This window comes from Pseudonaja textilis, chromosome 1 (assembly GCF_049901715.1).
Source record: "Pseudonaja textilis isolate UNSWEBS1 chromosome 1, rPseTex1.2, whole genome shotgun sequence".
NCBI classification, from domain to species: domain Eukaryota; kingdom Metazoa; phylum Chordata; class Lepidosauria; order Squamata; family Elapidae; genus Pseudonaja; species Pseudonaja textilis.
Genome location: NC_141990.1, coordinates 161,523,796 through 161,542,602, shown reverse-complemented (window position 1 = coordinate 161,542,602; position 18,807 = coordinate 161,523,796). Strand labels below are relative to the sequence as shown.

The window sequence follows — 18,807 nt, the reverse complement described above, 5'->3', positions numbered from 1 at the left end:
CATCAGTACTAGAAGGGAGTGGTGTTTGCTCTTATTTTCATATAGTAATGCAGTGATAGTGAACCTTTTGGGCACTCAGTGTCCAAAGCATGTGTGCATACCCAAAATGTAAGCCGTGCCCGATATGCACCTGCACCTCCCATGCATGCGCCCATGCACCTTGTGCATGGCCGCGCCCTGTGCATGCGCCCATGCCCACAGTGCATGACAGAGACCCCAAGGCCAACTGGCCAGCAAGAGGCGTGCATGTGGAATGGAGCTGAGCTGGGACGACAGCACGCATGCCCACAGAGAGGACTCTGCGTGCCAACTGTGGCACGCATGCCATAGGTTCGCCACCACTGTACTAGTGGCTTACCCTGTCAGTTTTGATCAGCTGCTTCACAAAAAGTGTTTTGATTGGTGCCGAGTCTCTCGAACCTCAGGCAGAGAAGGTCTATTCTGCACCCCTTCCTCAAATGTTTTTTGAAATACGGAGTTTCCCAGCATTCCTTTAGGGACTTCCAACATGCAAACTGTGGTTACTCATCCTAAAACAAATCCTCTTTACCTGGAGCTTCAAAATTTGCTGTTTGCTGGGAATGTGTGTAGCTAAAAGTCAGTCTACATTTAGTGGACATCTGACTTTGGGGATATTTCTTCATAACCAAAGGAAAAGTGTATTTCTGTGCAGTTCACACTCCTTGCTCGCTACATCTGGATATCACAAAGCAAAGCCCGCATTTTGCAATTAAACTCACCCCCCCCCCCCGTGCTGTACGCGGCTGAGTGCCGTCTCGCCGCCTGGCCACGCCCACCCAGCCGGTCGTTAGGGCGGAAAAGCGGTTATTAAATTATTTGAATCCCACCACTTCCCACAATTCATCAATAGGTTACAATGTGCGGCAGACAGGCATGTCATATTATCTGATAGGAATTTCAAGTGGGTCTTCTAATGTCAAAATTATAGATTAAAACAACTTATGACTGGGTTGAAAACGATTCCTCTTTTACCTTCCCCTTATGAAGGAATAAGTTTCATTAGGTCCGGTGGAATTGGCTTATTTGGAAACACTGTTTAAATATTGCTCTGGTGACTTCAGCAGTTTTTTTTTTAATCATTTTTTTTTAAACCAATGAGAATACAAGGTTCCAGAGCTCTGTTACATCACAGGAATTGATCGTCACGTTTGTAATGTTTTAACATGCTTAGCCTTATGCGTAGGGCGGCAGACTGCTGCTTCCCCCCGACTCGTGTGAAAAAAAGACTCCAGTAATGCGGAGAATTTCTGTCGTTTCGGAGAAGGATGTCCTACTTCCGAAATCTTCCGAATACTGTACAACCATCCCGCCTCCCCAAGGCTACAAAACTTGTCTCCCTTTCCCTTCTGAAGCGAGGTGGAGGGAGGGAGGGAGGGAGGGAAGCGAGACGCGAGAGGGACTGCGAAGAGGAAAAATCGGAGTGCGGCTATTAATAGCTTCGCCCTCCGATTGGCTTAAAGGGAGCTAGGGGGAAAAAAAAAAAGTGGTCTGTACCACGTGGGTTACTATGTGAAAATTCCAAGATGGCGCGTTCCGTCATGAGCTGACTCCGTTGGCGGCGCGCGCACCGTAGCGGTAGCGCCCGGGGGGCTGTTTCTGGTCCTCTTCCTCGTCGACGGCAACTTCCTCGGGGCTGGGGGTGCCGTTCATTCCTTTAGGCTTGTTTTCTTCTTCTGGTTTCAAAAAACCCAGGTCAGTATCTGGCGCAGAGGCTTCGTCGGAAGATCGCGGTTGTGATGATGCCAGGGATTGCCCAATCGTTATACGGGCACCCCCGTTTCCTTTTAAACCACGGGGAGAGGGTTGCCCGTGGAGGAAGGGGGTCTCCTCCTGCGCCTTTCTAGAGCTGGGAACGGATCCCGTCGGAGGCATCTGGGGAGGATTTGGAGACGGGGAAGGGGAACAGAAATATTCAGGGCCATTGGGGGTGGGGGGGGTGATTGACGCTTTAGAGCACCAATCGGGGCCTCGTTCGAAGCCTGGCGGGTGGTTTTGAGCCATCGTCTGAGTCGTCCCCACGTTGGACCTCGGTTCCGTGGGAGCCGTTGAAGCCAAGGGTGGGGTTGGGCTTTTTTAGCAGCCCGTGGAAGGCGGGACTTAGAGCCTTGATCGACACTGATCCCATCTTGTCCCCCTCCCCTCCCTTTGCCGTGAGTGGCGGGTGCCGCCACCTCGGCTTTAAGGAAGCTGGTGGTTTAAGCGCCGTCTGTTTACATTTGTTGTTTTGTTTGTTTTTTTGTGAATGAAAGCGGGTGGATCCAAGAACCGCATCCGTCTAGCGGCTCTGAGAAACCCATTTCCCTCCTGCTTAACCGGGGCTGAATGAGTAACGGCTGGACGGGTGAGTGCGAGGTGGGAATAAGATGCAGCTAAGCATGGAAACGCCCCTTGGGGTGAGGCTGGGCGGTGTCCCTCCCAACAAGCCCGGCGGCGAAGGCGAAGCGGGGGGAAGTAAAGGCCGAGGCGCTAGGAAGGGACGTTTGTTTGGCCGGCCGGCTGGCTGGCCGGGAAGAGGTCTTCAGTTTTTCAGTCGCCAACTCACTCATAGGCCGTAAATCTCTGCCTCGCATCTTCTCGTAGAACGGAGGTTTTGGGGATTAGCCGTTTTCATTGAAATATACAGTATTGCCACACCTAGTAAGATTAAAAAGTGGTATTGCCAAGGAATGGAGAGGGACCACGATAAATCTACCGCAGTGAGGACAGCAGTTGCAAAGAAAAATGTGGACCTTTTTACACAGTAACAGACTTAGGATCGCATGAAATAGGTAGTGTTTGCTTTGCTGGGATGCACAGTGATAGAATTGGATATACTTGAGAGCATTTGCAGGCTATATAGTGGACTGGAAAGGTTGAAATCTCCCTGCATGGGAGATGGGGGCTCATTTGCCTAATCCTTGTGTTTTGCAAAAAAATTACTTGATTGAAAGAATGGGGGAGTTACATTTTTGGAGAAAAAGTGAGATTTTATATATGTGTGTGTACATGCACACACATGTATACACACACACACACACATGCATACACACACACATACATATATACACACACACACCTCCCCTATGAAGGTACTGTTTTTATAGTTGATAATCTGCTTATTGCACTACTTGCACTATTTTTCTATACTATGTGACAGACATCTACCAGATAAACACCTTGTTCATCTAAAACAGGGGGTCCCAACCTTTTCTATAGCTTGCACCCATAGAACGCTTCTGATATATTCTTTGCACTCCTTAAAAAATAATTATGCATATGCACTATAATTTTGAAATTTCTAAAACTCAAGTTTTTGCACCCCCTGGAATATTGTCTCACCCCAGGGGGTATGATCACCCCCCCGTTGGCAACCCCTTATCTAAAATGTAATCTGTTATTTGAAAGCATACTATAACAAGCTTCGGGTCATTCCATGTCAAGTGGTCTGATTTCAGAAAAGTGCCCTGCTCGAGCATCATGGATTTCAATGAAATTTTGTGTGAACATGCACACATGTCCCTAATGAACATTGGTTATGTTCGCCAATGCAATACTTGTGGAAATATAGTCATTTGTTTGACCCCAAACCGCAGCCTTCTACAGTATGACTGAGGTTTCACCAACTTTAAGGCATAATATCTCCAGCAATATTTTGTTGAGAGAAACAAAACTTGGCCATCTTGTACAATTTTTTGAGCTCTGTTAAACAAAATAATTAAAACATTCTCATGAGCAATCTCCATCTAGATAATGCAGAGCAAAGTTGGCCTGAAAATATAGCAGCTCAAAAAAAGGTTAGGCTTTTTATATCTCTGGAAAGAAAGGTATGATAAACGTGAAACTTTGCGCATAATAACTCAACAACACAAGGTTTTTGAATATAAAATTTCATTCTACTGCTTTCCAATAGTTTACCGATTGAGTATAAAGATGACATTTTGTAAAAACGCCGAAAATAAGGTATTTTCAGCCTGCTTTTACAAAATAATAACTTCTGGAAACTCTTAAATCATTCTTGTTAGAAAGAGCATGCTTCAGACCCCTTTAAAAAGTAGGGTTGTTTTTTCATCACTGACATATAAAGCCCTAAAAATAGGGACAAAGTTGACGTTGCTATGGCAATGTCACATGCATTCTATTATTGTTTTGCCTTGTTTGTTTTATATAGACATCATTACTACTATTACATTATGTTGGTCCATGGTGACATTGTTACCAGTTCAGGCACTTGAACCAGCAACCCCATCGCCATAGGGTGCACATCCGATAGCCGTGCAATTCCAGCCACGGATGGGTTTCTTGGTTCAGGATCCCAAGCCTGTAGTTTGGTTTCTTCCTTGAGGTTCCCAAGCCAATGATTTGGCAGTCCTGTTCCCAAGCCAATGATTGGTCAGCTTATCCTAGGTTCCCAAGCCTAAAGTGGTATCTCATATGGTTCCCAAGCCTCAGGCACACATTCCGTCTGTGTCTACACCATTCATAAAAATGTTAAGCTTATGCTACAAGGTGCCAACATTAAAGAGGACTATAAGCTGCTCTTGGGAAAGGCAATTTGCGATCTGAGCACCAAAGATTGTATGTTGCAGCAATGCCAAAACTACCCTGGTAAAGAGGGACTGATAGCGTATTTGGACGAAATATTCGAGAATTGGGATTCGGAAGAATCAGTAGAATTCAAACAATGGGTTCATACTGACCGTGAAATGCTGGAAACAAACGTTCTCACTGTTGATGGCTTTATCGAAAAACTTGCTAGCAAAATGTGGAAACTGACTGGCCACCACTTCGTTTCAAAACATCAAAGTGAATATGTGAAGTAGTTAAAAGCCGGCCTAAAAGAAATCGAACTGATTGTACTGATGGATTTTGTGGAGAATTGCTTGTTTGTTGTCCAAGATACTGGTCAAAGCTTTCACTGGGAGAATTCACACGCCACAGTGCATCCGTTTGTCACTTATTATGTTGATAAAGCATAAACTTAATATTTTGATGAATGGGGTAGATGCAGATGGAATGTGTGCCTGAGGCTTGGGAACCATATAAGATACCCACTTTAGGCTTGGGAACCTAGGATAAGCTGTCCAAATGTCAGCTTGGGAACCGGACAGATACCTACACAAGGCTTTGGAACCTCGAGTAAGAACCAAACTACAGGCTTGGGATCCTGAACCAAGAAACCTACCCATGGCTGGTATTGCACAGCCATCAGACATGCACCCTATGGCGATGGGGTTGCCGGTTCAAGTGGAAACAAAATATTGTGAGAGATATTATGTCTGAAATTAAGTTGCTGAAACTCCAGAGTCATACTGTAGAAGACTGTGGTATGGGGGTCAAATAAATAACTATATCTCCACAAGTATTGCATCAGCAAACGTAACACTTCACCAATGTTAATTGGGGATGTGTGCATGTTTACACACAATTTCATTGAAATTTGTGATGGTCGAGCAGGGCCTCCCCCAGACCCCTTGACCTGGAATGACCCCGTGTTTGACAGCTATTGCTAGGAGGTTATTTGCAACTTAACAGGACTCACATATAGATTTTAGTTATAGCGATATCTTTCAAGTTTCTTGCCCAGTATAGGTAGTCCTTGACTTACAACAGCACATTTAGTGACCGTTCAAAGTTACAAGAGCACTGAAAAAGTGACTTATTTTTCACATGACCATTGCAGTATCCCCATGGTCATGTAATCAAAATTCAGACTCAGGTATGATGGTTGGAGTGTCCTCAGGTCATGTGATCATCTTTTGCAACCTTCTGACAAGCAAAGTCAATGGGGAAGCCAGATTCACTTAAATGTATCACTAACTTAACAGCTGCAATGATTCACTTAACAACTTGCAAGAAAAGTCATGACATGGGGCAAAATTAATTTAGTAAATATCTCATTTAGCAACAGAAATTCTGGGCTCACTTGTTGTAAGTAGAGGAATACCTATATATCTCACTAGCTATATCTTTGATAGACTGAATCCTTCATGTACATAAAGTCCCATGTTCCGGCTGATATTTCTGAATGTGGAGGACCTTCAGTAAAATTACTGGAACTATCTCTTGGCCATAGATTTTGTTGTTTGTTACATAGCAGCGGGTAAGGTAAAATATTCTAATGTAATGTAAGACAATTTTGTATGTATTAGTATATCTCCATATATTCCCATGCTCTTTTTTTTCCTTTGACAAATGCTACTCTATGTGTTTGCATGTGGGAGTAACTGCATTCCTTCTGTTGTTTCTTGAATTGGTGCAAGAATTAGAAATGATACTTCATTTAAACCTATTGCTGATACAAATGGGTATATCTGTCCATAGGTATTATGCGTATGATTTTTTATGGAACACTGAGGTGCAAGCACGTTTAGCATTGAACATAAAAATGATGATAATATGTTTGATAATTGTAACATTTGCTAGTGATATTTCTGTATATGGTTCACTTTCCACTTCTCCCCCTCCCTAACATGACCCAAGGAATGACACATTCCTTCCCCCCCTCCCTATTTTCCACAGGGTACAGCAAAGCAAAGCAGATGAAACCCCAGGCAAAGAATACCCTCCAAGCCTCCCACCAGAATGGCAGTGTCCCAATAGAGAACTATGGGACCTGACAGTTTTTCTGTTTATAAGAGCTTCAGGTATGGGTGTGTCAAGTGAGAGTCTTGTGATGGGTCTTATGTGAATCATCAGTGAGAGTCTTGTAATGGGTCTTGAGATAGGGAGATTACATCAGGTCAGGGTCATTGGAAGGTGAACTGGTAGTGGGGAGTTGTGAGGGTTGATTGAGGGTCAGTGCTGTCTTTGGTTGGTGTATTGTTGATTTGGGTTCTGAGGGGTTTTGTAGCTGGTTGTTGGTCAATGTATCTGTTGGTAGAATTGCTTGTGGAGTGCCTGGCTTGAACTCAATGAGCATGGCAGGTGTTAGTGTGGCCAGTGATGTTTGTGTTGCTCCAATCAAACTGGTGATGTTTGCTGTCGATGTGGGTAGAGAGTAAGGATTTGGGATCATGGCCTTTGACAGCCAGTGTTTGTGGATCCTGATTTTTAATTGTCATATTTGTCCTACATAGAATTGGTTGCAATGGTTGCAGTTGATTTTGTAGGTTACACTGTTTCTTTCATCCTTCTGTATTTTTTCTTTGGTTCTGGATAATTCCTGGTGGAGTGTGGCTGTAGGTTTGTGGGCTATTGCTATTACTAGGAGTTGGAGACTTCTGGCACTGATGAGTCACACCTTACCCATCACAAGACTCTCACTTAACACACCCACCCTTCAGGACCTGAAGCCCTTATAAACAGAAGAACACTGACACATCCCCTAAACTCCATTGAAGATGTTACCTAGCCTGGTAACGAAACGTTTGGAAACCAACCTATAAGCTCAGAGAATGAAGCTTCATCCTCATCCTACACCCAAGCTATAGATATTTACCACTATTGAATAGGTCTGAATTTTAAAGGGGAGAAACAAGCCTAAGAGCCCTTATTGATTCCACCAAACTGTCTCACATGCCTTGGAGCAGGCATATCCAGCCTTTGGGCTGCATGCAACCCTGGACAGCTAGAAATGCAACCCCACAAGGTTATAAACTTTTAACATTATGTGATTTATATACATAACTATATTATCTATTTTATATATGGCCCAACACAATTTCTCTTTATTTGATGTGGCCGAGGCAAGCAAAAGGTTAGATGCCCATGACTTGAAGACTGAGTATCTTTAGGACTGTTAAACCCATGTAGAATCTGCCTGCCATGTAAGTTCTAGCACAGAGAATATCCTGCAATTCTCTACATGTTGAGAAGTGACACATGGAGGCTAAGAGATGAGCATTTTCTTTTATAGCAGGGGTGTCCAACTCATGATGACATGTTGTCACGTGATGTATCACAACTCCACCTCCCTTTGCTAAACCGGGCATGGGGATGGCCAGCACCTGATGCATCTGGCCTGTGGGCTGCGAGTTTGATACCTCTGTTTTATAGCTTTCCTCCTTCGGAAAAACTTGTTTGTCCCCGAAATGAAGATTGCTTCTTTTTTGAAGATATCCAGGAAAGTTGTTAAAACACTGCTTTTCTACAGAGCCTTCATGACTTTAGGTGAGAGAGATTTTAGGTGAATTGTGTTTGGTTTTTCTTGTAATTGAAGAAATGCGTATTTCTTCAATTATACGTATTCTGAGTGCTACATTACTTTGGCAGTCGTCATTGATTTGATCAAGAATTGTATTTTCTTGTTATCTTTCTTATTCTATTTTATATTTGTTGGAAGCTGAATAGAATTTAAACACTGAGCCACTATATCAATAAATAAAATGGGGAAATCATTGTCTTGAGGGTGATTCTAAAGAGTAAGTAAAACTTTGGTTTATATATTGCCCTACTTTTTAAAGGTTGGTCACAGTGACTTTAAACTAGCTCTGCTCCCACCAAAATGCAAAGAAGGTAAATGCTTATTATAGGGGAGCTTTGGAAGCTTGACTGGAAAGTGAATGCTATAGAGGTGGCTTTGTGGGTTTCATGGATCTTCTGATTTATCTAAATCCTATGTACTATCAGCCCAACAAACACAACACAATCACTGTGCATTGTATAATTAAGGAGAATAAACCAATAATCTTACTGGACTTTCATTAATTCCTTCCTCTATCCTTCCTCTATCCTATCTTGAGATACTGGACTAGAAGGCTACTCTTTGATTGCTTTTCTCCCCTTATTAGTCTATGGCATCTTATATACAATTTCTTGTTTCTGTTATATATGTGGATATGTCAACTGTTCTTTTCCATAGTTTTGCTTCACCAGCTGCTGTTAACAATTTCTCTTCCAATCTTTTTTCCCTTTCTCCAACTTTCTTCACAGTTCTATCTAATGTAAAATCTATATGTCCAGAAGGCTTTGCTTGTTTGCTTATTTGAGGGAGATGTTCAGTTAGAACTGTTAGAGTGACAATATTAGTATATTGGCCATAGCAGGAGGACTGAGCCCAGAGGATGAAAGAGTTAAACTTTCCCCACAAGGCTCACCACTTAGTCCTGCTGTTTTAACTTAGTATAGTTGTTTGGTAACTGTAACTGCCATTACCTACCTATGGGGTACCTTTATCTGACATTCTCCCTATTTTGATGGGAGAGAAATAGAGAATCATTGTATATCTTACCGGAAAGAAAAAGAAACAAGAAACTAATAAACATAAAATAAATTATACAGTGCTATTTCCTATCTTTGGAGCATTGAGGTATGTGACTAGAGAAATCAACCTCCGTTTCTTGTGAGTTTGATCAACCTAACAAGGGGTAATTTATATTTATTTTATATATTGCACAGGCAGGCCTGACACACACACACATGCGTGTGCACGTGCACGTGCTTCAGGTCTTCCTGTGCAAATCTCAAGAAAGAAAAACCCCAATTCCATTGAATTAGAGATGAGGTATTTTTACTAAGTTCAAAATGATAGCAGCGAAAGCAAGGCAAGTTCTGATTCAAAACACGTGAATGTTATACATTGAAAGTCACCCCAAATCCTTCCCTTCAGGGTCCAGCACAGAGAGTCCAATCCAGTATGATGATATGGGAAAGCTCCTCTTCAGGTACTCGCAACTGGAGTCGCAGGATGGTTGGCCTTGATGGAGTATAAACAACTCCTCTCAGCAGCACCATAATTCATGAGTGCAAACCTGCTTTCCAGTTCTCATGGGACACTACACACCAGCTTGCTTCCTCATTCCAAATGCCCATGTCCCCCTCCCCATTTCTATGACAGCCAATAGCAAGCACACTGCAGAAACCCATGCTGGAGATCCAGCTAACATATATATTACAAAGGAAATTTGACATAAAATTCCTTTTAAAATACCTCACATGTAGAAAAATGTCAGCTTTGGAAGAAAGAAACAGTGCTGTTAAATCATAGACAGTATCCCAAAAGAATTGCTGACAAATTAGAAAGCACAATGTAAACTTGAGCAGATCACAATTTGGGGTAGACTTAGTATTTAAAATGTTTTTTAAATGGTATTTTAAATTTGTGTTTGGGGGCTGAGATGAGGATAAGATGATGACGATGAAGAAAAAAAAATTTTCACCTAATTTGCCATGGGTTACTTTAGGCAGCTCACAATCTTAAAAAATAAAAAGGAAGTTTAAAAGAAAGGAAAAGTAAAATAATAAAACAAACAAGGACAAAGAAAATAAAAAAAATACATTGATTTGATCAATAGAAAACATGGACGTGAGAAGCAGGGAAGGGGGAAAGATGGAGTCAGCTGTCAATCTAGCAGTCACCTCTAGAGTTGAACTTCCAGTGGGTCACCAGGCTAATTTCTGGAGTCAGGTCTTTCAGTTCTTATGGAAGGATGGGAGCAAATCTTACCCTGGAGGGCAGAATGTTTCAAAGAATGGGTGCTGCAAATGGAGAAGGCTTTTCTTCTGGATCTTGACAGAGTTCTTTGATTGATGGGATCCACAGTTGCCCTTGTTTGCCAGCCTGAATAGGACAGGCTAGTCTTAGCAGGACAATACAATTTATCAGGTAGTTTGGACCTATGCCATTAAGAGCTTTAAGAGACTGCTTGGAAATGTCTCACATTGACTTAGTATCAGTTCACAGCAGCAAACGTGCCGGTTTTCCACAGTTTTAAAGTGGCTCAGAAAAGAATGTATTTCCTCCAGAAGATCCCAGCTGTGTTTGAATGTTGCTTTGCACATACAAATATATTATCAGAAAACAGTGAAAATTCAACAATAGAATGCTGATAGAGCTTTTTACTCGCTCTTCAAATACAGTTGATTGAAAAGGGAAAAGATTTCATTGTATATTCCTTTGCTGTGGATGAGAGCACTGAAATCACTGACATAGCACAGCTGACAGTCTTCATCTGTTGACTCAAGTTTGAATATGAACTTTTGCATATGAAATCAATGCACTACCCCAGAGGAAAAGACATATTTGAAGCAGTATCTAAATGTGTAAATGACATGAAATTGCCCTGGGACAAAGTTATGGGACTGACAACAGATGGAGCACTTTTGATGTGCGGGGAAAAGAGTGGATTAGTGGGAAGAATGCAAGAGAAGATGAGTGAGAAGTGCACAGGTGAGCTGACAGCATATCACTGCATCACACACCAAGAAACACTACGCAGAAACATCCTGAAGATGGAACATGTAATGAGCCTTGTAACTCAGGTAGTTAACTTTATAATAGCCAAATATTTAAATCATCAATTTAAGATCTTTTCTGGAGAAAATACATTCTCAACTTGGTGATCTGCCCTATTACAGAGAGGTGCAATGACTAAGTTGAGAAAAAGTGCTCAATAGATTTTTTGAGTTGTGTAAGGAAATCTGTCAGTTTATTGAAAGTAAAGGAAAAGACTCCACAGTACCGAGGGATGAAGAATGGCTGTGCATTAGCTTTTCTGTGCAGTATAACTAAGTATCTCACTGTGTTAAATCTTCAGCTTCAGGGATGGGACCGTGTGATCATGGACATGAATGATGTAGTGAAAGCCTTTCAAGTTAAACTGACTGTGAGAGACTCAGATACAGCAAGGAAACTTGAGTCACTTACCATGTTGCCAAACAGTCATAAACCAAGTCTGCACTGCTGTGTTCTCAGATATTCATTTTGCTGATAAATTGAGCATACTTCACAGGGAGTTTACACTTTGTTGACTTTGAAGAACAGAAATTCAATTTTGGACTGCTTATTTGGACTGCCATTTGCAGTTGACGTGGAGAAAGCACCTGTAAACATCCAGATGGAGCTGATAGAACTCCAGTGTACACAGTTAAGGGAACGTATGCTTCTATAGGGCATGCATAGTTTACCAGGTTCATCCCTGAAACAATGCCCCAACTCTGCCTTCAAGCTGCTTAAATGCTCTGCATGTATGGTAGTACATACCTGTGAGTAACTTTTCTCTGTGATGAGGGTGAACAAAAGCGCACACAGAAGTCTTCTCACTGGTGCACACCTCCACTCTATCCTGTTTCTGAGTTTCTGCAGTTCAGAACCTAACCCCAAGCCTGGATGAACTTGTAGGCAAGAAAAGATGTCAAACATCTGACTTGGATAAAATGGTATGAAAGAGATACACAGAGAACTAAATAGCTTATGTTTTTTCTTTGTTTTAAATTTGTTTTTGCAGATTTATTTGAAATATTTGTTCATATTTGAAATGTTAAAACATTTCATATTTGAAATGTTGAAATGAGATGTTGGCTTGGCCAACATCTTAGACATAATACACTCCTGATCTAATATGATACATACTCTTATATGGCCCTTGAGAGCAACCATAATGCTGATGTGGTGAAAGTTTGCAAAAAGCAGTGTTCTCTGAGACCAACGTCTTCCTTGAAAGATATCTGGAGATGAGGAGGGGGTGGCAGGGGAGCTCCATGAGGGAAGGCTGTTCCAAAAAGCCAGCATCCTTACCATGCATGATTGGAAACAGGGATTCCCTTTTGAGAAGGGCAAGGCTCCCCTGCCTTCTCTTCCTCTCCAGAGATCTGTCAAAGCAGAAGTTGGACTTGGAGGAAACTGTTTCCTGCAAACTTTCTCATCCGTGCTTCCACACACAGTGTTGTCTTCCGCCTTCTGCTTTGCTGGACAGGGAAATGCCAACAATGTCTGGGATTGGGAGAACATCTTCTTTGGTGTATTATATGCATGTTCACACATACACACCATTCCAAGCTTGGAGACTTTTATCCACACCTGACCTAGCAATCTGCCAATCTTGTCTGCGCTTGGGGACAAGACCCTCTTCTTCTGTTGATAAAAGTCCCCACACTTGGAATGCAGTGTATGTGTGTGTGCATGTGCTTGGGTACTAGTAGTTTGGAGAGGCGAGAAGCTTGTGGGGCACCGAGTTGTCCCCACGTTGAGTTAGCTGGACTTGTTCCATCCCGACCCAGACATCTCTAGTCAGCCGTGCTGAGTGAGAGGCATCGAGCTGGCCACACTTAATCAGCCACATCCACTTAGTCGTGGAGACCCAGCTGCAACCACCCAGCCATGCCCACTTGGCTACTGTGAGTTGTCATAGTCTTACATGCAACTGGCCATTTGAGGGCAGCCATAATTCTGATGTGGCCCTCAATAAAATTGTGTTTGACACTCCTGCGAGAATTCCATTTCTCTCAACAAATGTTCCAGCCAGTGACACCCCCAACGACTGGTAAGGCTCTACCCCGCCACTACTCTGAATGCAGCAACTCCCAGTCTCCCAAGCACAGTACTGTTAGTACAAAGATAACCCAGAATAGAAGTACGGTCATAGGGCAAGGTTCCAAATCCAATTCACTAGGCAGAGTCCAAGCACAAGACAGTGGCATTCCTCAAGACAAGGAACAGATCCAAGGCAAGAAGCAGTTAGAAAGGCACAGTGAAGGAAAGGCGAAATGCAGACCAAAAGAGAAGGGCTAGGTCAAAAACAAAGTGCAAAGAGCAATCTTTCAAGTGAGGAAAGGCGAACAACACGAGGCACAAATCAAAGCTGTGGGTGTGTAAGCTAAAGCAAACAATTGTTCATGGCAAAGACTAAATCCCCAAGGATTCTCCTCAAGTTACCCTAACCTGTCCAGATGTTCCTTGTGAGCGGGGTGGGGCGACCATCCGAGTAGCCTTGCAGCCCTTCTCTGGGCTTGCCTAGATTCCACTTTCCTGGCCCTTGGATCAAGTGGTGTTCCTCATCAGAGGAGATTGGTTGCCTATCAGCACCACTGCTGGTCAGCAGCTGATCCTCCCCTGTGATTGACCAGAGAGGCAGGCAGCTCTCTGGTCAACCACCTCCCCAATGCCTGAGAGGGCCAGGACAGCATTGTCCTCAGCCCCTGGGCGTCTCCAAACATCCTAAGGGAGATATGCCTTCCCTGTCAGATGGTCCCAGTTCCAACTCTTCCTCCTGCTCTTCTGAACCGGGCTCTGATGGAGCCAGACGGACAGTTACAAGAAATGCCTTCTTGTAGCAGAGGCGATACCAGGTATTAGAGCCAAGGGTTCTTTACTTTTTCCATTGATGGAAATGGCATACAAAGTAGTCCCCAATTTATGATCACAGTTGAGCGCAAAATTTTTGTTAAGTAAGTAAGTAATTAAGTAATTAAGTAAGAAATTCGTTAAGTACCCCATTTTATGTATTTTCTTGCCACATTTGTTAAATAAATCACTGCAATTGTTAAATTAGTAATATGGTTAAGTGCATCTGGTTTCCCCATTGGCTTTGCTTGTCAGAAGTTCTCAAAAAGGAATAAATGATTGTGGGACATTGCAGCTGTCATGAATGTGAATCATTTGTCAAGCATCCGAATGTAAATTATGTGATCTTAGAGATACTACAACTGTCATAAATGTGAATGGTCATTAAATGAACTGTTGTAAATTGAGATGTAACTGTTAATTTTCTGTGAAATAGTAATTGCAAAAGCAATTTTTCCATAGTTCTTTTTGTCCCATTGCTACACCTTTATAAAGGTGAAGATACTAATATGAAAATATTGATATTTCCATATATTTAAAAAAGAAAAGCTTTTGCATGGCATATACTTAAGCTTTTCCCACATGATTATATTCCGATGACTGTCAAATCCAAAAAAGAGTTAATTTGAAGAATGATGTAATGAGGCAATGATATGAATTGTGTTATTTGTGCCCATATGTCATGATGAACATAACATAAATTGTCTGGAATGCTTTGGATATAAGCAGTTGACTTGAACAGTAATGCTCACAACTGCTGTGGTACTATGATCATGCCCCATGTCACCTGTGGCTAAGTGTATGTGGGTGGGCAAAATTCAACCTTATTTGTAGATGAGGAAATATATGGGGACCTCATCAATTTTGCAAATGACACTAAACTGGCAGGAATAGACAGCACCCCTGAAGATAAGCTCGGGATCCAAAAAGATCTTGACAAACTTGAACAATGGGTCCTTTCCAACAAAATGAATTTTAATGGGGAGAAAAGCAAAGTTTTACATTTAGGCAGGAAAAATCAAAGGTATAAGTACAGATTAGGCTAGACCTGGCTTAAAAACAGTAACTGTGAGAGGGACCTTGGAGTCCTAGTGGATGAACACTTAAATATGAGCCAGCAATGTGCAGCAGCTGCCAAAACAGCTAATACAATCCTGGGTTCCATAAACAGAGGCACAGTTCTAGATCACTTGAAGTATTGGTGCCTCTTTACAAAACTCTAGTAAGATCACACCTGGAATTCTGCAACCAATTTTGGTCACCGTACCACAAAAAAGATGTTGAGACTTTGGAAAAAGTTCAGAGAAGAGCAGCTAAGATGATCAACGGCCTGGAGACTAAAACATATAAAGATCGGCTGCAGGATTTGTGTTTTGGCTAGTCTAAAGAAAAGAGTTAGAGGTGACATGATAACTATTTGAGTGGGTGCTACAAAGAAGTGGGGGGTCAAATTATTCTACAAAACACCAGAGGGCAGGACAAGAAACAATGGTTGCAAATCAAGGAGAGAAGCAACCTGGAATTAAGGAGAAACTTCCTAAGAGTGAGGGAAAATTAATCAGTGGAACAGCTTGCCTTCAGAAATTGTGAGCACTCCATCACTGGAGGTTTTTAAGAGGAGACTGGACATTCACTTGTCTGACATAGTATACCTTCTGCTTAAGAAGGTGGCTGGATTAGGAGATCTCCAAGGTCCCTTCCAGTGCTGTGCTGTGCTGTGCTGTGCTATGCTATGCTATGCTATGGTATTCTATTTTGTCTCAGAGCAGATGGTGATCTGGATATGGGGATTATTTACATCAGTAATTTGCCACAGTCAGATCACTCTGGTCAGGATGAGGTTAAGTGCTGCCCATGACTTACATCATCAGACCAATTCAGGAGGCCTGCCCCAGATGGCTTACAGACCCTGATAATTTCTGGCGTGTGATTTGGGTAGTCTTGTGGGTAAACAATTTGTGGTGTGCAGTTTAGTCACTGTCATCAAGCAATGACTTGAGTCTTGATAGAATTGTTCCCCAGGGTAATGTATTTGTCCTCACCTCCATGATGTCTTAGCAGCTTTTGATACTGTTGATAACAGTACTCTTATGGATTGGCTTGGGTGTTAGGAATGGGGACCATGGTATAGTGATTCCCCTTCAACTCTGGTTCCATTTTTGGAAAAAACAATGGTGCTGTTTTCAGCTCATCCAATAGGATGATCTCTGCTTTCTAAATTAAATTTGCTAAAATAGCTGCTGTGAAATGGCATTTGTGGAGAGAAATCCCACTGAGTTATGTTGTTAGAACAGGTGTCAACCTGCAAAATGAATTCAGTTAAAGCCATGCTTACTTTTGCTTCATTGCTTGGTTGCCATTCAGTGGGGAGGGGGGAGAGCATGGGGGGAACTCAGGAATGTGGTGCCTCAGGCAGCTAGCCATAACATCTACCAGCTGAAGTGTGAACCAAGGTCATTTCAATAGACACTTGTTGAAGTTGAGCAGGAACCTATACCTGAACTGATTGGCCCATGTGACCTGCTAGACAAAGTGGGATGGAGAGATCTCATTCTTTTAACTATCCCTAAGTGCGGGAATAATTTAGATCTAGCTTCCTCTTTCTAAGTGCCGATATGATGTACTTGATAAAGGGTCTCTTGAACCTGAACAGAGTGTCCTGGTTTTCCAGAGTTCATTACTCAGAACGATGACAACAGGGGTGTCAAAGTTGATTTCATTGAGGGCTGCATCAGGGTTGTGTTTGATCTCAGGGTGACGGGTGTCTGTGTCTGTGTCTGGGGTGGACGTGGCTAGCTTGACAATTGTGTCAGAGGTGCCTATGGTAGCCTGGGTGGGGCTGGGGGGATCCATTGTCTCCAGCAGAGGAAGGCGAGATTAGGAAGAGGGCCAAACACTTTGCTGTCCCTCTCAGGCCACATGGAAGACCCCCAGACAACAGCACAGGTTGTCCAGAACCCTAGGCAGCAGAGGACAGTGCCCAGCCCAGCCCAGCCCAGCCCTTGAGCTCCCAAGGCACAGGGACCCCACACCCCACCCCAGCCCCGCTTCCCTGAGGGGATGCCTAGCTGTGCTTACCTCTTCCTCAAGGTGGCTGCTGCTGCTGCTGCTGTGCTCTCCTTGGGCAGGTTGGTCATGGTGTGTGAGGCTGTGCAAAGTGTGTGGGTCAGAGTCCACATTCTCTCCATGTGAGACCAGCTTTGTAACCAAAGCATCCTCAGCGATAGAATGAGAGACCACCAGGAGAGGTCAGCAGGAGGAAACAAGGGGATGGTAAAAGGGTAGCAGGGCTGCTGGTGGCCAAGTGCTAGGGCAGGACTTTCCTCAGATCCTCCCTTTCATAACCTCCTTTCCTTCCTTCCTCTTCTTTTTCCTCCTCTCTTCATTTTCTTTTTCCTTCTCTTTCCTTCTTTTTCCTTCCTAGCTCTCTTCCCATCTTTCATTCTTTTTCTTTGTCTTTCCCTTTCTCCTTTCCTGTCCTGTCCCTACTTCGAGGCTCACATAAAAAAGGGGAAACATTTCACAATGCCTCCTTGACTCATGATTAAATGCTGCTTTTGCTAGTGGTTGTTTTGCTAGCACTCTGCCAGAGAAAACAGAGCTCAGGAGGGTGTGCGCGGCCCTCCTGAGCTCCATTTTTGGCTATGACGGCCTCCTGCAGCATGCTGCCAGCAAAACCAGACCTCGGGAGGGCATTTTCGGCTGCAATGGCCTACAGCAGGGGTCCCCAACCACCGGGCCGCGGACCGGTACTGGTCCGGGGAACATTTCCTACCGGGCCGCCGGTTTGCTGGCCGCCGCCATCTTGTTTGACAAGAAAGTGCTTCCAGGTGAGCTTTTCCGGTTGGAAAGCGGCGTTTGGGTCCTGAAGGAATCCTCGCGCCTTAGTTTCATCGAAGGGGGGGGCTTCGAATGAAACTAAGGCGCGAGGATTCTTTCAGCACCCAAGGCAAGGCGAGCCGAGCGACTGTCCCGAAGCCGTCCCGAAGCGAAGCCCATCGACAAAGGTACAAAGGAGGAGTTGAAGGTGGCGGGGAGAAGCGGGGGACAGCTGGCTGGCCGGTCACTCGGCTCGCCTTGCCTTGTCATGCGTGCTGATGCCAGTACTGGGCCGCGGATCATTTTGTGATGCCGGTAACGGGCCGTGGCACAAAAAAGGTTGGGGACCACTGGCCTACAGCATGCTGCCAGTGAAAACAGCCATCACCAGGTTGTAGATAAGCACCTGGTTGGCCTGGGCCAGGCCAAGGCACCACAGGCTGGTCCTTCGCTGTTGCCAGGGTAGCCCTGTGGGCCAGATATAAGGATCCCGCGGGCCAGATGTGGCCTGAGGCCTTGACTTTGACATCCCTGTGTTAGAAGAACCAAAGTAGACTCTGACCAATATCTGTTGCATTTTTTTAATATTTATTTTCAGAACAGTCGACTTAAGAGCAAGTATCTCTTACATGGTCCATTTTGTTATCTATTAAATATATATACTAGATGGAATTCTGTGCTGTTCTTGAAGGCTAATGAGAACACCTGTTGTTTATTGGTATGTCTCGTACATCAAATTAATCAGATCTGTATTTGTTAGATCTATTATATCCCTTTGCTGATTACATTGTCATGAAAATACTAACATAAAGGTCAAGCTCTTTGGTTCAGTGAAGCTTCCAGAAAAGTAGGCCTAGAATTGCAGTCTTTATAATTTGTTGTGTATGAATGAACGTCATGTTTCATCCTTTATTTATTCTATTAGATTACACATATCTAAGTTTTAGTAAACTCTCAGTGCAACATGGGAACAGTGCAACCTGTATTGA

At 43.4% G+C, this 18,807-nt stretch overlaps 1 protein-coding gene across 4 annotated transcripts in view; it reads left to right on the top strand.

Moving 5' to 3' along the window:
* Positions 1-1,511: 1,511 nt before the first annotated feature.
* HDAC4 (histone deacetylase 4) overlaps positions 1,512-18,807 on the top strand; it is a 182,694-nt gene continuing 165,398 nt past the window's right edge. Inside the window, exon 1 of one of the 4 annotated variants that reach the window (XM_026707841.2) lies at positions 1,512-1,713. Coding sequence is in view for 1 of the 4 variants with exons in the window: in XM_087919582.1 (XP_087775708.1) it covers positions 2,344-2,362 (19 nt within the window). In the remaining 3 variants the exon portion in view is untranslated. Of the gene's footprint in view, positions 1,714-2,267; positions 2,363-18,807 lie in introns of those variants that run through there. The other 3 variants (XM_087919583.1, XM_087919582.1, XM_087919581.1) reach the window with 3 other exon arrangements.